This window comes from Capra hircus, chromosome 22, assembly GCF_001704415.2.
Source record: "Capra hircus breed San Clemente chromosome 22, ASM170441v1, whole genome shotgun sequence".
Lineage (NCBI taxonomy): Eukaryota > Metazoa > Chordata > Mammalia > Artiodactyla > Bovidae > Capra > Capra hircus.
This window is the reverse complement of record NC_030829.1, coordinates 52,417,071-52,435,609: the sequence shown is the minus strand read 5'-3', so window position 1 is coordinate 52,435,609 and position 18,539 is coordinate 52,417,071. Positions and strand designations below refer to the sequence as shown.

Below are 18,539 nucleotides of genomic sequence, written 5' to 3'. Positions count from 1 at the left end.
AAACCATAGCCTTGACTAGACAGACCTTAGTCAGCAAAGTAATGTCTCTGCTTTTGAATATACTATCTAGGTTGGTCATAACTTTTCTTCCAAGGAGTAAGCGTCTTTTAATTTCAAGGCTGCAGTCACCATCTGCAGTGATTTTGGAGCCCCCAAAAATAAAGTCTGACACTGTTTCTACTGTTTCCCCATATATTTCCCATGAAGTGATGGGACCAGATGCCATGCTCTTCATTTTCTGAATGTTGAGCTTTAAGCCAACTTTTTTGCTCTCCTCTTTCACTTTCATCAAGAGGCTTTTTAGTTCCTCTTCACTTTCTGCCATAAGGGTGGTGTAATCTGTATATCTGAGGTTATTAATATTTCTCCTGGCAATCTTGATTCCAGCTTGTGTTTCTTCCAGTCCAGTGTTTCTCATGATGTACTCTGCATATAAGTTAAATAAGCAGGGTGACAATATACAGCCTTGAAGTATTTCTTTTCCTATTTGGAACCAGTCTGTTGTTCCATGTCCAGTTCTAACTGTTGCTTCCTGACCTGCATACAGATTTCTCAAGAGGCAGGTTAGGTATCTCTAATTTTCTTGAAGAGATCTCTAGTCTTTCCCATTCTGTTGTTTCCTCTATTTCTTTGCATTGATTGCTAAGGAAGGCTTTCTTATCTCTCCTTGATATTCTTTGGAACTCTGCATTCAGATGCTTATATCTTTCCCTTTCTCCTTTGCTTTTCGCCTCTCTTCTTTTCACAGCTATTTGTAAGGCCTCCCCAGACAGCCATTTTGCTTTTTTGCATTTCTTTTCCATGGGGATGGTTTTGATCCCTGTCTCCTGTACAATGTCATGAACCTCATTCCATAGTTCATCAGGCACTCTATCAGATCTAGTCCCTTAAATCTATTTCTCACTTTCACTGTATAATCATAAGGGATTTGATTCACGTCATACCTGAATGGTCTAGCGGTTTTCCCTACTTTCTTCAATTTAAGTCTGAATTTGGCAATAAGGACTTCATGATCTGAGCCATAGCCAGCTCCCGGTCCTGTTTTTGCTGACTGTATAGAGCTTCTCCATGTTTGGCTGCAAAGAATATAACCAATCTGATTTTGGTGTTGACCATCTGGTGATGTCCATGTGTAGAGTCTTCTCTTGTGTTGTTGGAAGAGGGTGTTTGCTATGACCAGTGCGTTCTCTTGGCAAAACTCTATTAGCCGTTGCCCTGGTTCATTCCTCATTCCAAGGCCAAATTTGCCTGTTACTCCAGGTGTTTCTTGACTTCCTCCCTTTGCATTCCAGTCCCCTATAATGAAAAGGACATCTTTTTTGGGTGTTAGTTCTAAAAGGTCTTGTAGGTCTTCATAGAACCGTTCAACTTCAGCTTCTTCAGTGTTACCGGTTGGGGCATAGACTTGGATTACTGTGATATTGAATGGTTTGCCTTGGAAACAGAGATCATTCTGTCGTTTTTGAGATTGCATCCAAGTACTGCATTTTGGACTCTTTCGTTGACCATGATGGCTACTCCATTTCTTCTAAGGGATTCCTGCCCGCAGTAGTAGATATAATGGTCATCTGAGTTAAATTCACCCATTCCAGTCCATTTTAGTTCGCTGATTGCTAGAATGTCGACGTTCACTCTTGCCATCTCCTGTTTGACCACTTCCAATTTGCCTTGATTCATGGACCTGACATTCCAGGTTCCTATGCAATATAGCTCTTTACAGCATGGGACCTTGCTTCTATCACCAGTCCCATCCACAACTGGGTATTGTTTTTGCCTTGGCTCCATCCCTTCATTCTTTCTGGAGTTATTTCTCCACTGATCTCCAGTAGCATATTGGACACTTACCGACCTGGGGAGTTCCTCTTTCAGTATCCTATCATTTTACCTTTTCATACTGTTCATGGGGTTCTCAAGGCGAGAATACTGAAGTGGTTTGCCATTCTCTTCTCCAGTGGACCACATTCTGTCAGACCTCTCCACCGTGACCCGCCCATCTTGGGTGGCGCCACATGGCATGGCTTAGTTTCATTGAGGTAGACAAGGCTGTGGTCTGTGTGATTAGATTGGCTAGTTTTCTGCGATTATGATTTGTGTGTCTGCCCTCTGATGTCTCTCGCAACACCTACCGTCTTACTTGGGTTTCTCTTACCTTGGACATGGTCTATCTCTTCATGGCTGCTCCAGCAAAGCACAGCTGCTGCTCCTTACCTTGGACGAGGGGTATCTCCTCACAGCCGCCCCTCCTGACCTTGAACGTGGAGTAGCTCCTCTTGGCCCTCCTGCGCTGGTGCAGCTACCGCTCCTTGGACGTGGGATTGCTCCTCTCGGCTGCTGCCCCTGACCTCGGGCGTGGGGTAGCTCCTCCTGGCCGCCCCTGACCTCGGGCATGGGGTATCTCCTCCCGGCCACCCCTGACCTTGGGCGTGGGGTAGCTCCTCTCGGCCGTCACTCATTCATGTCCAATTCTTTGTGATACCATGGACTGTAGCCGGCCAGGCTCCTCTGTCCATGGGATCTTCCAGCCAAGAATATTGGAGTGGGTTGCCATGCCCTCCTCCAAGTTTGGGCCCTAAAGCTCTATACATATCCTCTCTGACTTTCCCTTCTGAGAAATTGTTATGACACTTTGGCAGTCTCTTTAATGCTGTAAGTTTATTACATTTAACTTTACTTGAACAGGTTTTCAGGGGGTCCTTTGGAGAGGTTTGCTCAATAGAAGTAACCTTGAGAGTGCTAGTCTACTGTGTGTGCACATGTGCTCAGTCATGTCCGCCTCTTTGTGAACCCCATGGACTGTAGTCTGCCAGACTCCTCTGTCCATGGGATTTAAGAATACTGGAGTGGGTTGCCATTTACTTCTTCAGAGGATCTTCCTGACCCGGGGATCGAACCCGCATCTCTTGCATCTCCTGCACTGGCAGGCAGAAACCCTGCTCCGAAGATTCTCCTATATTGTCACTCCAGGAAAAATGCAGCAGTTGGTGTGTATGCAATGGAAGCTGAGTACCACATGGATATTCATAGACAATTTTATTTTCTTAAACTCAAATCCCCTTGATCCATAGCAACAGTTCTCGGTCCAAGGTCAACGGAATCTATATATCAGAAATAAAAATATACAAGTGAAAATAGCAATGTTACCTCTGATATTTAGTGTTTTCTTCAAGTAAAGCAAAACGCTTCAGTTTGTGTGTTTGCTTCAGTGAAATTGTATCATCAGCCTAGCATCAAGTCCAGGAATTGAAAAGGAGATAAATCTTTACCCATCTGTTCACTATTAGAAAGGAAGGAAACTTTAATAACTTGATGACACCATCACTGTCAGCTGAACACTTTACTGCAGAACCTACAGAAATAAATCTGGCTTCTTTACTCACTGCTGAAAATGAATGACTATTTAGTATCTCAGAAGTACATACAGCAATTGACCAGCCCATGGTACTTGGAAATCATGGTTCCCATGAGTATTAAAATGTAAAACTTACAAAATCTGGCAATAAATAAAATAATTATAATTATCTATAAAATAAATAATTACTATATTTTGAAATAATTTTACAATAAAATAATTTAAATTGCATTTGCATTTGAACAAAATATGTTTATGGTACACATCTGTTACACACAACTGTTAAAGATATGGCCATATTTTTGTCCAAAAAGTTTATACTAATGCATAAAGTGTGTACCAGTATATATTGTTAAGGCTCTGGAGATACACTGCCTAATTGTCCTCCAGAAAACGAGCCAGTTGATTCTCCAACACTGAAGAATAATGTCCTCTTATCTGTTGTTAAAAGAGAATTTTTCACGGAAGTTATGAACAGGAATAAATAATGGGTATTTCATGTGCCTGGCCACATCTGTGACCACATTCTCTATGCTCACAGTTTATCTCCTCCAGGGACTGGGAGCCCAGTTTGTACCAAGATCATCCATTCTGCGGTTGGAAAACTCTTGTTCCATTTTTGCCTCCTAAAATAACAAAAAATGTCCCTTTTGGATTTCTCTCGTTATTTCTCCATGCAGTGGGAAAATTTTTTCTAGCTTCTTTATCAGATGCCGCCACCTTTCTGCAAGGAGTTCCATTTTCATCTTCATATGAGGCATGCTGCTGCTGCTAAGTCGCTTCAGTCGTGTCCGACTCTGTGCGACCCCAGAGACAGCAGCCCACCAGGCTCCCCCATCCCTAGGATTCTCCAGGCAAGAACACTGGAGTGGGTTGCCATTTCCTTCTCCAATGCATGAAAGTGAAAAGTGAAAGTGAAGTCGCTCAGTCGTGTCCGACTCCTAGCGACCCCATGGACTTCAGCCTACCAGGCTCCTCCATCCATGGGGTTTTCCAGGCAAGAGTACTGGAATGGGCTGCCAGGGGCCAAGTCTTATCTCTCACACTTACGTGGACATGAACACTCAAGAGCAACCATCCACTCACACACCTCCCAGACAGAGCTGGTTGACACTGATCACTCTGGTTTTCGGTTCTCCAGCTTCTGGCAGTTCCCTTTCTTTCCTACAAATTTAGCTTTGCATTTAAAAGAATGGTATACTTTTAGACAGCATCTCTGTTTGTAGTCGGAATATCTTCAGGTTATCTTAATCTGTCACATTGATGGAACTGGGAGTCCCCTTCAGGGATGGCCATGATGATCAGATTAGCTCAGAAGGAACTACTTTCTAGAACAAAAGGCACATTTGAGTGGACATGATGCCCCTAGCTCCCTGTCATGTTGGAAGCATCTGCTCCTCTAAGGAGTTTGTGTGGAGGGTGATCGACTGAGCGCCATCCTGGCTTATTCCTGTGGCTCTGCCCACACTGATGATTACTTGTTTCCTTTTGTGCCAGAACTGACCAAAAAGGCCTGTGTAATGATGAATGAGCTAGAAACAAACAGAACCACTGCCATGACAGAGGCCAAACCTGCCCTGGCCTGCAGGCCCCAGGTCTGGCTGCCCAGGAGTTCTGTCCATGGACGTTCAGGACGCCATATGCTATTCTAGCCAATGATGGGAAATGAAGGGATGAGGGACTAGGAATGCTACAAATGGCTACTTCCTTTGGCACCCAACAAAATGTACACCTGTGTTTCTGTTGTTATTTAGTTGCTAACTCTTTTAAAACCAACTAAACTATAGCCCGCCAGGTTCCTCTGTCCGTGGGATTTCCCAAGCAAGAATACTGGAGTGGGTTGCCATTTCTTTTCCCAGGGGATCTTCCTGGCCCAGGGACTGAACCCAGGTCTCCTGCATTGACAAGCAAATTCTTTACCACTGAGTCACCTTTACTATATTCTATTTCCTGAGCTGTTCTAAAGTCCCAGGAACCCCAAACAAGTCCTGATAATGGGAAGGGCAACCAGAGAAGGGAAAGAATCTGAACTCTCTAAGGCCTCCAGCTTCTGGGACGATGAGTATTGCCTTTACACATCTGCCGTTTGGCCACATTTAAAGGAAACATGAGGACTGACCATCAAGGCTGTGTACACACTGTGAGTGCTGATCAGTGACAGCCCCCATGTGTTATCAAGGGGAATGAAGTCTGGAGACTTCACAGCTGCTCTGGGAATCTGTTTTAGGACCACTGTGCACCTGCCAGTCAGTGAAAGAGAAAGGGGCTGGACGGGAGAGAAGGGACAGCCCTCAGGGAAAGCCTTTCAGCCTTCTCTCAATAGAACCCCCCATCCAGCTGTTCACTGAAGGCCTGAAGAGCAGACTCATGGGACCTTTGATTGGAAAGGTACTATTTAGTTCAATCTTGCAAATAGTGCAGGTTCTGCAATCTCCTTTTCAGACAGCCTCCCACCATGGGGTTCTCATTACTAACTTCATGGCAGGTTATTTTGTGATAAAAACCTGCCTTTCAGTCATTTCCACCTACACCCCATCCTCTCCCTGTTGCTGAAGAAGAGTCCTGCCTTCAACTGGCTCAGGAACACAGAGAGCTATGGCCTGAGCCATGAGAACTAGGGCTTCTCAGACCCAGCTCACCCAAGGATGGCCATTCAGGAAAGGAAAGAGGCTGACCAGTGGGACCAAGGCCTGCCAGGGGCTACTTGTCCACTTTCTAACTGGAGACTTGTTAGGACCCCACCTCTGCATAGGGAAGACATCCTCCCAGATAGGAAATAAAGTTATTTGGGGACTTCCTTGGTGGTACAGTGGTTAAGGTGCTTCCACTGAAGGGGGCACAGGTTTCATCCCTGGGGGTGGGATTGGGACCAAGATCCCACGTGCCATGTGGCATGACCAAAAATAGAAGTTCTTGGATGAGCACTGAAAGTCGAGACCAAAAAGTTATTTTATCCTGTCCCTGCATATAAGACAGCGTATTGAAACCAAAAGCGTTCTGTGAACGTAGTCAAGAGTGTCCTTTGAAGGCTGTTCCGGCAGGCAGGCCACTGTGTTCCCTGGACTGGGCCCCAGTCTCGGAGCAGAGGGGTTGGAGTCTGGGCAGGAGTGCTGGCAGCTTCTCTAGAGCAGGCAGGACTTACTGGGGATCTCATCCTTCAATGCACTGGCCGTGAGTCCCTATTTTCTGTGTGCCTGCTGGAGGCCCATCATGGTTTTCACATAATTGTGCTGGACATAGAAAGGGGGAGAAAATAGGAACTGATTAGGACCTGCAGACCTAGCAAGGCCTCAGACGCCACACACCTATATCCACCCCAACATTCTTCCTGCAGATATCACCGTTTGGGGACAAGTACCCCCTTTGATGAGTCCCAGTTCTGTGAGGAAAAAATGTTCCATTCAATCTGTCTCATTCTTTCATCCTAAAGTGTATAAAATGTTTTAAATGTTGAAAAGCAGACATGCATGTTTCAAGGGCTCACTTGAAAGTTTCTCACAAGAATTAGGTTCAAAAAGAGAAAAGAAGAGGGCTTTCTCTCCAGAGGGATGGGGACCCATGTACTCTGAAGGGCTTTCCCTCTGCAAATCAACTAGATGTTCATGAATCCTTTTAATGCACTGCTAGGCTTTTGGGAAGCAGGTTGGAAAAGGAAGCTGAAACTACATCAGGGGGCAGGGCAGTGACCAAGCAAATGCCAAACCCACCAACTTGGAATATGGGGGTGAATCCTCGATTCCCCACATGGTGAATTTGAACTGAAACTTCCACTTGAAGCTGGAATTATTTTTTATTGTGGTAAAATACACAAAAAATAAAAATTTCCGCCTTGGCCATCTTTAAGTATACAGTTCGGTGGTACTGAATACATTCATAACGTATAACCATCACTACCACCCATCTCCCTAACTTCATCATCCCAAACTGAAACGGCATATGCATGGAGCAATAACTCCCCATTCTCCTCTCCCGCTAGACCCTGAAAAGCACTATTATACTTTCTCCCTTTATGATTTTTAGGTCATTTTATTTTTGAAAATAACTTACTGGCGAATACTTGATTTACAATGCTATGTTAGTTTCAAGTATACGGCAAAGTGATTCAGTTATACATTATGCATACACATAATCATTCTTACATTCTTTTCTCATATAGGTTATCACAGACTATTGAGTTCCCTGTGCTATGCAGCAGGTCCTCACTGATTATCTATTTTACAGATAGTAGTGTGTGTATGTTAATCCCAAGCTCCTGATTTATCACTCCCTCCCCGTGTTTTCCCTTTAGTAATCATAAGTTTGTTTTTGATATCTGCGTGTTCCTGTTTTGTAAATTAGTTCGTTTTTATCATTTTTAATTAGATCCCACATAGGAATGATATCATATGATATTTGTCTTTCTCTGATTTACTTCACTTAATGTGATAATCTCTAAGTCCATCCATGTTGCTGCAAATGGCATTATTTCACTCTTTTTTTATGGCTGAGTCATACGTACCACGTCTTTATCCACTCTTCTGTCGATGGACAGTTAGGTTGCTCCCGTGCCTTGACTGTTGTAAACAGTGCTGCAGTGAATACTGGGGAGCGTGTATCCTTTTGGCTTATGTTTTTCTCTGGATATACCACTAGGAGTGGGATTGCTGAATCACATGGTTGTTACGTTTCTTAGCTTTTTCAGGAACCTCCATACTGTTCTCCACAGCAGCTGCACCAACTTACATTCCCACCAACAGTGCAGGAGTGCTCCTTTTTCTCCACACCCACTCCAGCATTTATTATTTATTGTCTGTAGACTTCCCCCGCCTCAGCTTTATTGCGATATAAGTGCCACAGAATATAATACCGCCTAAGTTTAAGGTATTCAATGTGTTGACTTGACATATATTACAAAATGACTGCAACCATAGTAGCTAACACTTCTGTCACTTCACATAATTACTGTTTCTTTTTCGGTGGTGAAATCCTTTAAGATCTACTCTCTTAGCAACTTTCAGCTATTGATATATTATTAACAGCATTATTAATTATAATCGCCATTCTATACATCAGACCCCCAGAACCTACTCATCTTATAACTGGAAGTTTGTATCCTTAGACCAACATCTCCCTGTTTCCCACACTCCACGCCCATTCCCTGGTGACCACCATTCTAATCTCTGTTTCTATGAGTTGAACATGTTTGTGGACTTTTTAATGAGGATCATGCTGACTGGTATGAGGTGATACCTCAGTGTACTTTTGACTTGCATTTCTCTGATAATTAGTGATACTGAATATCTTTTTATATGGTTTTTGGCCATCTGTATGTCTTCTTTGGAGAAATGTTCATTTAGATTTTCGGCCCCTATGATTTTTTTTTTCCAGCAAAAAACTTGGTTTTTTATTTGTCCAAGGCCAGCTGTTGCAGGCACTGAGGCCCCAAGACTTCCAGAAGGGATGGGGGGAGCGAGCCATCCTGCCTCCCAGGTGCTGCCTGCCCCATCCTGCTTCCTGCAGGAGATGGGAGAGTAGATAAAGTATACCCTTGTGCCACCAAGTATCTCCTCAATTTTGTGAGTGTGTCATTCATTCGTGTCCGACTCTGCGACCCCATGGACTATAACCCACCAGGCTCTGTCCGAGGGACTCTCCAGGCAAGAGTACCGGAGTGGGTTGCCATTTCCTTCTCCATGCCCCTGTGATTTTTGATTACCTCATATAAGTGGAACCATTTATTTCAACTTACTCCATCTAAGTGAAACCAAGTAATTTCAACTTATTCAGGACTCCTAGAGTTTAAGTTCAATCACATTTTTGGTAGCTGCATTTCAACACGGGTACCAAACAGTTCAACAGAAAAAGAATTATTTTTTCAACAATTGGTACTGGGAAAACTGAATATCCACACGGAAAAGAATAAAGTTGAACCCCTGCATGACCTCATATGCCCCCTCCTCTGGGCCGAGAGGGGTAGGCCTCTCTGTGGTCAGATAAGGAAGCTCCTGCATAGTGGCCACAGTCAAATGATCTCTGAGGCTGGGCTGCCTATGCCTAGTTGACCTCACTCCATCCTCTCTCATAGAGCCCTGCCTTTCCACAGAGGCAGGGCCCTGTTCACTGATCTGGGCCTCCCTTCAGGGGCCAGGGTTAATAAAGCTTAATGCTCACAGCATAAGGCTAAGTGGCTGCCTGGGAAAAGCCATCCTCTTGCTGAGGAGTGGGCCCAGGCAACTCGGATGGGCAGGTGACCCTGCCCCAAGCCACAGCTGATTGAACCAACTGCACACTTGACACAAGGAGCGCCTACCTGGCCTGCACCTCCATCGGAGGCCTCCATCCGAGAGGCTCTCCCCAATAGGCAGTGGCCTCAGGGGAGCCCCAGGCTCTGCCCTGGCATGCGAACCACACACGGGCTATCTTAGCACTCACTGACCATGTCCACGCCTGGCAAGGTCTGTGGGACCACTACTGTATGCCACTCTGGAGTTGGCAGAAGATACCCACTGACTCTGGGTGACTGGATTTCCCTGAGCTGGCGTTTTCCTCCTCTGCCTCTGAAGTGGGGAGGGCCATCTTGGGTGTCCCAGTACTGAGGTCCCTGAGGACTTGCCTTCCTGGAGACCCGGATCCCCCAAGTTACCTTCTGTTCCATCTTGACTTTGGCATTGTAGAAGGAGACAGAGTCAGGGCCCTCGGGCAGCATCGTCTGCTGCAGCTGGCCGAACCTGTCCTGGTCGTCTTCTCCCTAGAAGAAGCCCAACTCAGCACAGACCCTTCTCCTGGCATCGTCAGGATCTGCTCTGACAGGGCCTGTGGTGGGCATCAGGGCAGACCCTCATCAGGCTGGCGAACCTCCACCAGGAGCGCTCACAGTCCTTCAGCCCCAAGTTTCCCAGTGTCATCACAGATGCCTGTAACCGCCATCAGGACAAGCTGAGCCACTCAAGAAGGATGGCAGCAGCACGTGGTGTTTCCTGGGTCCTCATCCCCCAAAACTGGGGAGAGATCTGTGCCTGCCCACCTGCCTGGGGCAGCTGTAGGAAGGCCAGGAGCAGCCCGTCCACTGCCATGCTTGTGGAGGGGGCAGGGGGCATGCGGCACTGCCCTGTGCTCGTCCACCATCCCCATCCCCGCCCTGTGCCACTCACCAGAGACACAATCTTGTTGAGAGGCATCATGCCTGGCCGGATGCCACCACCCGGCTTCAGTGCCATCTGCAGGTCCTCGGGGACGAAGAAGGACTCATTGTACCAGATGTCAAATTCTGCAGAGAGATGCAGAGAGCATCATGAGGGTGGGGAGTCTCGAGGAAGCAGGTCAAGGCTATATGTTCCTGTCCTGTGCCTGTCACAGGCTTGCCCGCTGTTCACTTCCTGCTCCCGGGTCTCACCCTTTCCCATCTCCATTTCCTGCCCTCAGAGTCCTGGAAACACATCTAAAACCCCATCCCCCTGCCTCTGCCACAGATAAGTTCTGAAGCCACTTCTAGAATCCAGCCTGTGGCCCTGCCCTGAGCCTCCTGGAACCCCAGGTGGCTGACCAAGCTCCCCAAATGGCACACCCGTGAGCAGGCGGTGTCGACACTGGTCCACCAGGTGCTGGCAGTACTGGACCTCAGCCCTGAGGTCACAGAGGTCCTGATGCTCCGTCCGGTACTGCTTCTTGAGGTCTTTGAGCTTCAGAATCAGCAGGAATTCCTCCTCATCGATGATCATCAGCCCTTTGTTCTCATACTCGCCTGCAAGGGGATGGAGGAGGTCAGGGAATGAGGGGCCCACCTGGGGTGCGGGAAGGAAGGTGGTCAGAAAGAGGGCAGTGCTGGCAAAGCACGAACACAGGGCGAGGGGAAGGGCTGGCTGCGCAGCGAAGAGGTGGACAAGGCATGAGAAGGCTAGGCTACCAGGACAGGTCTCACAGGGAGAGGGAGCCCAGGTGAGGGGACCACAGGAGAGGCGAGCAGAGGAAATGGTACAGATGGCCCACATTCCATGGTTCTTTTGATCTTAAACCCCATTAACCAGAATATCCAGTAAATACCTATATTATACAGGTGTTTATCTTTCATAAGTTATATAAACAAGCTGCCACGACTGGCTAGTACCACAAGGCAGTTGGGCAAGGTTCCTTATTAACAGTAGATGTAAACCCAGATTTCCAATTGTCTTCTTAACCTCAGCATTCACCAGCTACCTTGTTAGAGAGCATCAGACATCTGTATTGTGTCTGGTGGCTGGCAGAGGGCTCCAGGAGGGAGGGGTCAGTCATCCTATGAGTCATGTCCTCCACTCACGGTCTCTTTGCACAGTCCTTTTTAAGGCCTGTCAGTTTGATGAGGGTTGTTGGGTTAAGACAGAATTATCTGTGGAGCCACTCACCTGGCGGTCTACTGCCTATAGCACTTGAAAGTTCAGCAAAAGCATCGTGTCAGTACCCAAGCCCAGGCTCCTGGAGAGTTAGTCCTGTGTGTGACTGAGGTGTGTGGCCAGGGTGCATGAGGCAGTCCCCAGTACCTGGGGAAGGCATTAGCACTTCCGCTGATGTTTATGGGGGGAGAAGTGAGGCACATGAAGTGTCACTGACACCATTCATGGAGAGGCAAGGGCTCCAATTCAAGGTGTCTGCAGTGGGGAGGCCAGAGTTGCCCTCACCTTCACTGCAGAGCAACCTGATCAGCGGGCTGTGGGCCAGTCCCAGTGTGGTTACCTGATAGACACAAAAAAAATTTTTTTTTGAGCTGTACCATGGAGAATGTGTGATCTTAGTTCCCTGACCAGGGATCAAACCCACTCCTCCTGCATTGGAAGCACTGAAGGACCACTGGATTGCCAGGAAAGGCCCAAAAATCCATCACAGAGACTTTACAGCACTCTGTTGAGATAGGGAGTGATAACATCTCTTATACTTCCCAGAGGTTCTCTGAGTATCTCCAAACAAAAAAATTTCTAAGAGTTGAACTTAAGATGATTTTCATTTTTCTTTCATGAAAGACATGTCTCATGTCTAATGTCCCAAATTAAATGACCACTCTGGGCTGATAAGTGGCTGCCAGTCAAGGTACCTAGCAGGTATTTTAAAAAATGAACTACTTGATCTATTCCCTTAAGATAAAGTTATTTTACTTGGTATTTTACCAACTAATGGGAAAACAACTGTTTGGGGGGTAGGGAAGGGCAAAAATGCTTTCTGATATTGATAAAATTTTAACTATTTAAAACTACTGTTTATTTTTTCTCCTTCCCATCCTTTAAAAATATACATTTTTCAGGCATATTGAGGAATAAGTGATATATCAGCGTAATATGCATATGATTTAAAATATGTAAATATATAATCAGTTCAGTCACTCAGTCGTGTCCGACTCTTTGCGATCCCATGAATCGCAGCATGCCAGGCCTCCCTGTCCATCACCAACTCCCGGAATTCAAACATATAATAAGGTGTTGCATATTCAAAGACCTGGAAGAGGGTGTGGCAACCCACTCCAGTATTCTCACCTGGAGAATCCCCATGGACAGAGAAGCCTGGTGGACTACACACAATCCATGGGGTTGCAAAGAGTCAGACACGACTGAGCAACTAAGCACATATTCAAAGAAGGTGTGGGCAGAGGGAAAAGGACTCTGGCTCCCCAGGGCTGACCAGAGCCAAGTGATGCCCCAGGAGGAAGGCTACACCCCGACCTCCCCTGCGGCTCCCCTTCCAACTCGGTCCTCCGATGCCCAAGTCTGCCCATCCTAAGCAGGGTGACTGAGATCCCACTGTCCCCCAACTACCTTCTCAGCACGCTCACCTTGCTTTTCTCGTAGTGATTTCTGTAAATTGAGTGCCTCTTTGGTCATGTCGATCTCCCGCTTGATGGCATTGATGCGCTGTGTGGTCTCGCTGGCCCTTTTCCTCCGTTCGTTCAAGATGGATTTGTTTTCTTTGAAGATGCGGTTGATCTCACTACCCCGCTCATTCTTAAAGTCCTCAAAGGCCACAGGCTTGGTGGGTGGGGTGCTGGGCCTGAAGATGGAGAGGGAGATGAGGGGAGAAAAGGGGCAGCTTGTCTTGGAGCCACCAGGCACTTCACATTTCTTCCCTGGGGCTTCTATGAGCTGGGGGGTCAGAATTCCTGGGCACTACCTACCCTAGATGAGAGGTAAACTGTATAGGAATCATTCTCTCATCTCTGTTCTATTCAGCCCATTGCAGAAAATGAAAATAAGGAAAAATTAAAAAAAACAAAGTACCACTCATTATCTACTGGCAACCACACTTTAATGTATCTCCTTCAGGAATTTATTTGATAAGTTTTTTTATATTTGGATCATGCAGTATATATAATCCTGCATCCTTCTTCGCAGAAGCATTCTTCCATGCTATTAAAAACTCTTTGAGAATCCTAGTTATTATTAACTAGATGTAAGATGAAGTGCCGTGTAGGTGAAAGTAGATTGTCTGCAACTTAGTTTGAAATCCGTTTTAAAAAAAAGTTGGATGAAAAGATGGAGAGAAAAACACGTGATAAAATACTATAGTAACAGTACAATCAAGAGGGTGTTCACTATACAGGTCTTTCAACTTCTCTGAATGTTTGGAAATGTTCACAAGCTGGAGAAAAATTCTTCATGTACATCTTTGTACATTTCAAGGGCAGAATCATTCATTTGGTGCCCTTTCCCTAATGTTTATTATTGAAAGTGTTACCAAAAAATTTTTCCTTTTGCCTTTTAAATTAATGACAATCTTTTTATATAAATTTGTGTCTAAATCTCTGATTATTTCCTCAGGGCAGATTCCTAAAAACTTAATTACTCAAAACTCAATTCCTAAAAACTCAATGACCAGGGAGAGGAACTGGGTGGCTGGAGGAAGGCTCTCACACTTGAGAATTTTGTATCTTTTGAATACATTACTTAGCCATAATGTGAGAATTTAATTATTTAAATAATTGCTATTTGGAGGGTCTAAAATGATTTCGCATGTCCCTGCATCTTGGGTGGCCCCTGAGGTTGAGCCAGTTTGCGCCTGTATAAGCCACCATGTTTCTCCTTTGGGGCTGTGCTCCTAGTCTTTGCCTGTCACCCTAGTTTATCTCTCTTCTGTCTGCAGGAGCTCTTTCCACCTCATAGTCTGGTTTTGTATAATCTGGCGCAGGAGCTAGCATTAGATGGTCACCTGGGTGGGCGTAATTCCTCCTTTGGGGAGTCAGAGGCCAGGGGCTCAGTATTGGAGGTCTCCCGGTCCCGCACAAGCATGTCTTTGACATCCCCATCCTTGGAGGACAGGATCATCTGGGTCTTGGAGGTGGAAACATCCAAGTCCTTGCCACTCAGAGGGCTGCTGGCACCCTCCTTTCTTGCTGAGGAGCTGGAAGGAGAAGGGAGGGAGACCCCGGGCTCAGTGTCTCTGACGCTGAGGGGAGTAATCCTGCTCAACACTCACACACCAGAACCCCATCCCACTCAGCTCCGGTCTTAACATACACCTCGGCCAAAGGGTGGAGAGTACAGCCCTAAGCCGTGTATGTGGGGAGGAGGAGGGGAGCATTTGTCTCCCTTTTATCAGAATAAGAGGTCCTCCCTTGGCCGTCCTGGCAGGAGAAACCTGGGAGGAATGGGGAGTCTCCAGTTTGGAAGCATGAGGACCTTGGGGTAGGCCACAGGCTCTAAGGAGCATCCCGGCTCCTGAGGCAGGAGTCACACAGGCACTCCTGGGAAGGAAAGCAGAGCCCTCACCCTGGGCGCGTCTGTCTGAGGCCCAGCAGTAAAGACAGACACGTCTGCACCCCTGCTCTGACCGGCCCACGACCTGCTCGCCCACCTGCCATCAGTGCCCACACCACCTCCCGGGAAAAGAGCCCTCCCTCTCCACGTGATGGTGCCCAGGGCCCTGCCTCCCGAGAGGCGGGTGAGAGCAGGGCAGAGCTGAAGGAAGGCTGCCATGGCTCCCTCCGTGACTGCTTCCTTCTCTGGTCTTCTTGCAACAGGTGTGGCCTGGGGCCCAAGCCTCGATCTGCTGTCACACTGATTGCCTGACTGCAGCACAGAGGGGTGACCGCCCTGCCTGAAGAGGCAGGAGGGGGCCAGTCCTGCACAGGACAGTTTGCTACCGGCAGCTTTGACCCATGTCCTTTCACAAGGAAAAGGTGATGATGGTTAACAACATGTTGGTATTGAGGTCTTCCAGGGACAGGGACTGCGTTTACTCACTGATCCTCGAAACCACCCCCGTGACTGATGCTATTATTATTATAATTCCCACTTAGGGGGAGGAAACCGAGGCAGAGAAGCTCTCATGCCTCACAGAAGGTGACCCTCTTGGGTGAGAGAAGTACACAGCAAGGAGGTGAGCCCGTGAGTTACCCTCAGAGTGGGGGCTCTGTCCACCACAGCACTTCCCAGAGAGGCTGGCTCATTAAGGGAACCTTGACATTCCTCCCACCTTGCACCTACAAATGTGTCTTGCCTGCAAGGTGGGGGTGGGTTTTTAGGTGACATGGGTGCCAATTAGCTGGGTCACAGAAGGAATGTGGTGGGGGGGTGGGCTTCCACGTGAAGTACCAGTGGGCGAGTGGCAGCCCAGCGTCTCATATCCATCCTACCACTCCTCAGCAGTGTGACCTTGGAATGACCTCCCCTCTCTGAGCCTTGGTTTCCTCCTTAGTAAACTGGAGACGTCAACTCCCACCTCACAGAACCACTGTGAGCATGACAGATGAGCAGTCCCAGCCTGGGCCCCACAGACACTGTTAGTATGGGCAGGGGTGATGTCCATTGTGACCACCCCACCCCATCACTAAGACTGGGGGAAGGGAGGGACAGTTGTGTCCTCCCCTTCGCCAGCCAAGGAGGGCAAGGTGCTGATCAGCAGGAGCATCAGGAACATCACTCACCTGAGCTGCTCTTTAAACATCTTCTTGGACTTGGATTTCTTCCCGGGTTTGATAGAGAAAGGGGCGACTCCAAGTCCAAAGCCTTGTCCGTCAGGCTCGCCCACTAGGTGGCCATCAGCGTCTACGAGCCCTGCCTGGACAGAGGCCAGTCACAGGTCTGCAGGTCAGATCAAGTGTTCAGGCCCCTGGGGGACCCAGGTGTATATGCACCAAAGGTGGACAGGTTCATCCCACACACCGAGATGTGGCTCCTGCGGATGTCACTTCAGGCTGTGCCCACGTCCGCTGTCTCCGACCACCCCACCAAACATCCATTGTCTACACCAACTATTCTCATAGCTGGGTGTCTCATCCATACTCTGAGACTCCTGAGGCCCACTTCCAACCTAACTGTGGCAACTGTCTTGTTTGCTGCTGGGCTCATCTCCCATTTATGGCGATCATTTTGAATTCATACATGGTTGACTCTTGCATGGGTCATTCCATGCTCATGCTGGTGTTAACCTTTACCTGTTACAACCCTAGATCTGCTTTAATGCAGGACACTCGCTGCTTCTGGCAAGATCTGGGAATGCAAAACTCTGATGTGAGTCTTGTCGGCAAGAGGCAGGCGTGCTTACCTTCTGGACAGCGGAGATGGCTGCATAGTCATTCTTGTCTATGAGGGTATACTTCCTGCGCAAAGTGGACTCCACTTCCTGTTCCTGTTGGCTTGGGAGACAGAGTGAAAGAACCCCTTGCACCTGGGCAAGCTGAGCCCACTGGGGCAAGCACCACGTTCTGGAGTTAGAAGTTGTTTGTGGCCTCAGAGACAGAGCCATGCCCTCATCGTAAACCAGACCAGACAGAACATGCTCACTGCCTGCTCCCCACTCCTCAAAGCATGTACCCACTGTCCAGTCCCCAGATCCACAGGGGTCACCCTATGTGTCAAGGACAGCTGCTCTAAGATGACCTTGGACAAGGACCCCAAGCCTGCATCATGCATCCCTATCTGTCTCTAACAGGCCCTTCGGAATCATGTGCCCAGCTTCTGTGATAACACCCAGCATGAGCCAGTCAGGCTACAGTTATGTCTGTACCCCAGTAAACCACAAATCCCTCTTGAGGTGGGGAGGAGGGTGCCAGGAGCATCAAAACGCCCTGCTCTGGCCACATAAAGACCTCCTGTCCAGTGAACAAACTCAGGAAACCAGGGACTGCCTCCTCTCTGCTTAGCCCTTAAAAGGGGGGCTGTCCCCACTTCCAGAGGAAGGGGAGGGTAGGAGGACCTGAGAACTCAGAGGCAGACTGCTGGGATCACCCAGGGCTGCCATACCCAGAGGCCTCTGATCCGGCTCCGCGCACACCAGACAGAAGGCAGAGTGCCTGGAGGCCAGCACCCAGACCATGGGAAAGGAGAATGGCAGCCTGATGCAGGACTGGGTGGGTGTGGTGGCTCCCTTACCTCAGCACCATCCGGAACTGGTTGAACACCTCCTGGATCTGTCTGAGGTTGATTATCTGGAGAGGAGAGCAAGGCAGAGGTTAGACCAGGGGCACCACAGGACTAAGGCTGTGTCTGTAGAGAAATCAGGACCCCTTGACTAAGCCTTGGACCATGGGTCTCAAGAAGGGGACATGTACCAACACCCTCTCAGCAAAGTGCCAGTCAAGCCCTCCTCAAGAACAGAGAAACCCTTGATTAGTAATTTGGAAACTATTTATTGAAGCTATAAAAAAATCACCTTTTCTGACTGAAGATATATATAAAGTTGAAATGACTCTAGTTCTTGAAGGTACTAAGAAAACATCTAAATAAAATTAACTGTCCTCAGCTCTCTCCTGCTTCCAAAAGGGTCCATTATGAACCATTCTGTGTGGGCCCAGACACATGCACACACCTGTGGCTAAAGGGGAGACCATCGGCCTCTCTTGACCCCACTACCCTCTAGCATTAGCCTTGATGGTCATTCTGGGGCTGCCCTTCCTAGAAAGACCAAAAGAGCCCTCAGCTGTCCCAGGCCTGCCTCTGGCAGCTGCTGACGGTGACAGGCTGGACAAGGCTCTGGCCGTGAACCCCTGATGAGAGGCCTGCCAGCCTGTGCTCTGAAAACAGAATGCCTCTCTCCCCCTGAGAGCCTTCCCTTTGTGGCTGCTCTTTTCCTCCTTGGCCCATTCCAGCATGGGCCCTGGAGGGGTCCACCTTGTAGACAACCAGCATGACCATCATCCTTTAATGTCCCCCCTCTGCTGCCACAGACAAGCCCCTGAGGTGCTGCCTCTCAGTTCATCCCAGCCCGTTTCCCTCCCTACCGTACAGGTCAGACCACCAGAGTACACGAGCTTGAG

The 18,539-nt window shown here is 47.9% G+C and overlaps 1 protein-coding gene and 1 long non-coding RNA gene across 12 annotated transcripts in view; one reads left to right on the top strand and one right to left on the bottom strand.

Annotated features, from left to right (window-relative positions):
* The window catches only part of LOC102173511, a 55,341-nt gene that overhangs the window by 27,423 nt on the left and 9,379 nt on the right, over window positions 1–18,539 (top strand). For 4 of the 6 annotated variants that reach the window (XR_001919966.1, XR_001919967.1, XR_001919965.1 and 1 more), the window contains one exon: window positions 15,303–15,461. The exons of 1 other annotated variant lie outside the window; for it this stretch is intronic. This is a non-coding gene — a long non-coding RNA (uncharacterized LOC102173511). Of the gene's footprint in view, window positions 1–15,302; window positions 15,462–15,581; window positions 15,662–17,215; window positions 17,279–18,539 lie in introns of those variants that run through there. One more of the 6 variants, XR_001919968.1, reaches the window with a different exon arrangement.
* KIF9 (kinesin family member 9) overlaps window positions 6,275–18,539 on the bottom strand; it is a 36,870-nt gene continuing 24,605 nt past the window's right edge. For all 6 annotated transcript variants that reach the window (XM_018066851.1, XM_018066852.1, XM_013973637.2 and 3 more), the window contains 9 exons: window positions 17,656–17,711; window positions 16,829–16,919; window positions 16,209–16,342; window positions 14,492–14,683; window positions 13,122–13,336; window positions 10,893–11,069; window positions 10,480–10,595; window positions 9,972–10,076; window positions 6,275–6,579 (listed from right to left, as the gene is read on the bottom strand). In XM_018066851.1, the coding sequence (XP_017922340.1) occupies window positions 6,529–6,579; window positions 9,972–10,076; window positions 10,480–10,595; window positions 10,893–11,069; window positions 13,122–13,336; window positions 14,492–14,683; window positions 16,209–16,342; window positions 16,829–16,919; window positions 17,656–17,711 (1,137 nt within the window). In that variant the 3' untranslated portion in view covers window positions 6,275–6,528. The remainder of the gene's footprint in view (window positions 6,580–9,971; window positions 10,077–10,479; window positions 10,596–10,892; window positions 11,070–13,121; window positions 13,337–14,491; window positions 14,684–16,208; window positions 16,343–16,828; window positions 16,920–17,655; window positions 17,712–18,539) is intronic.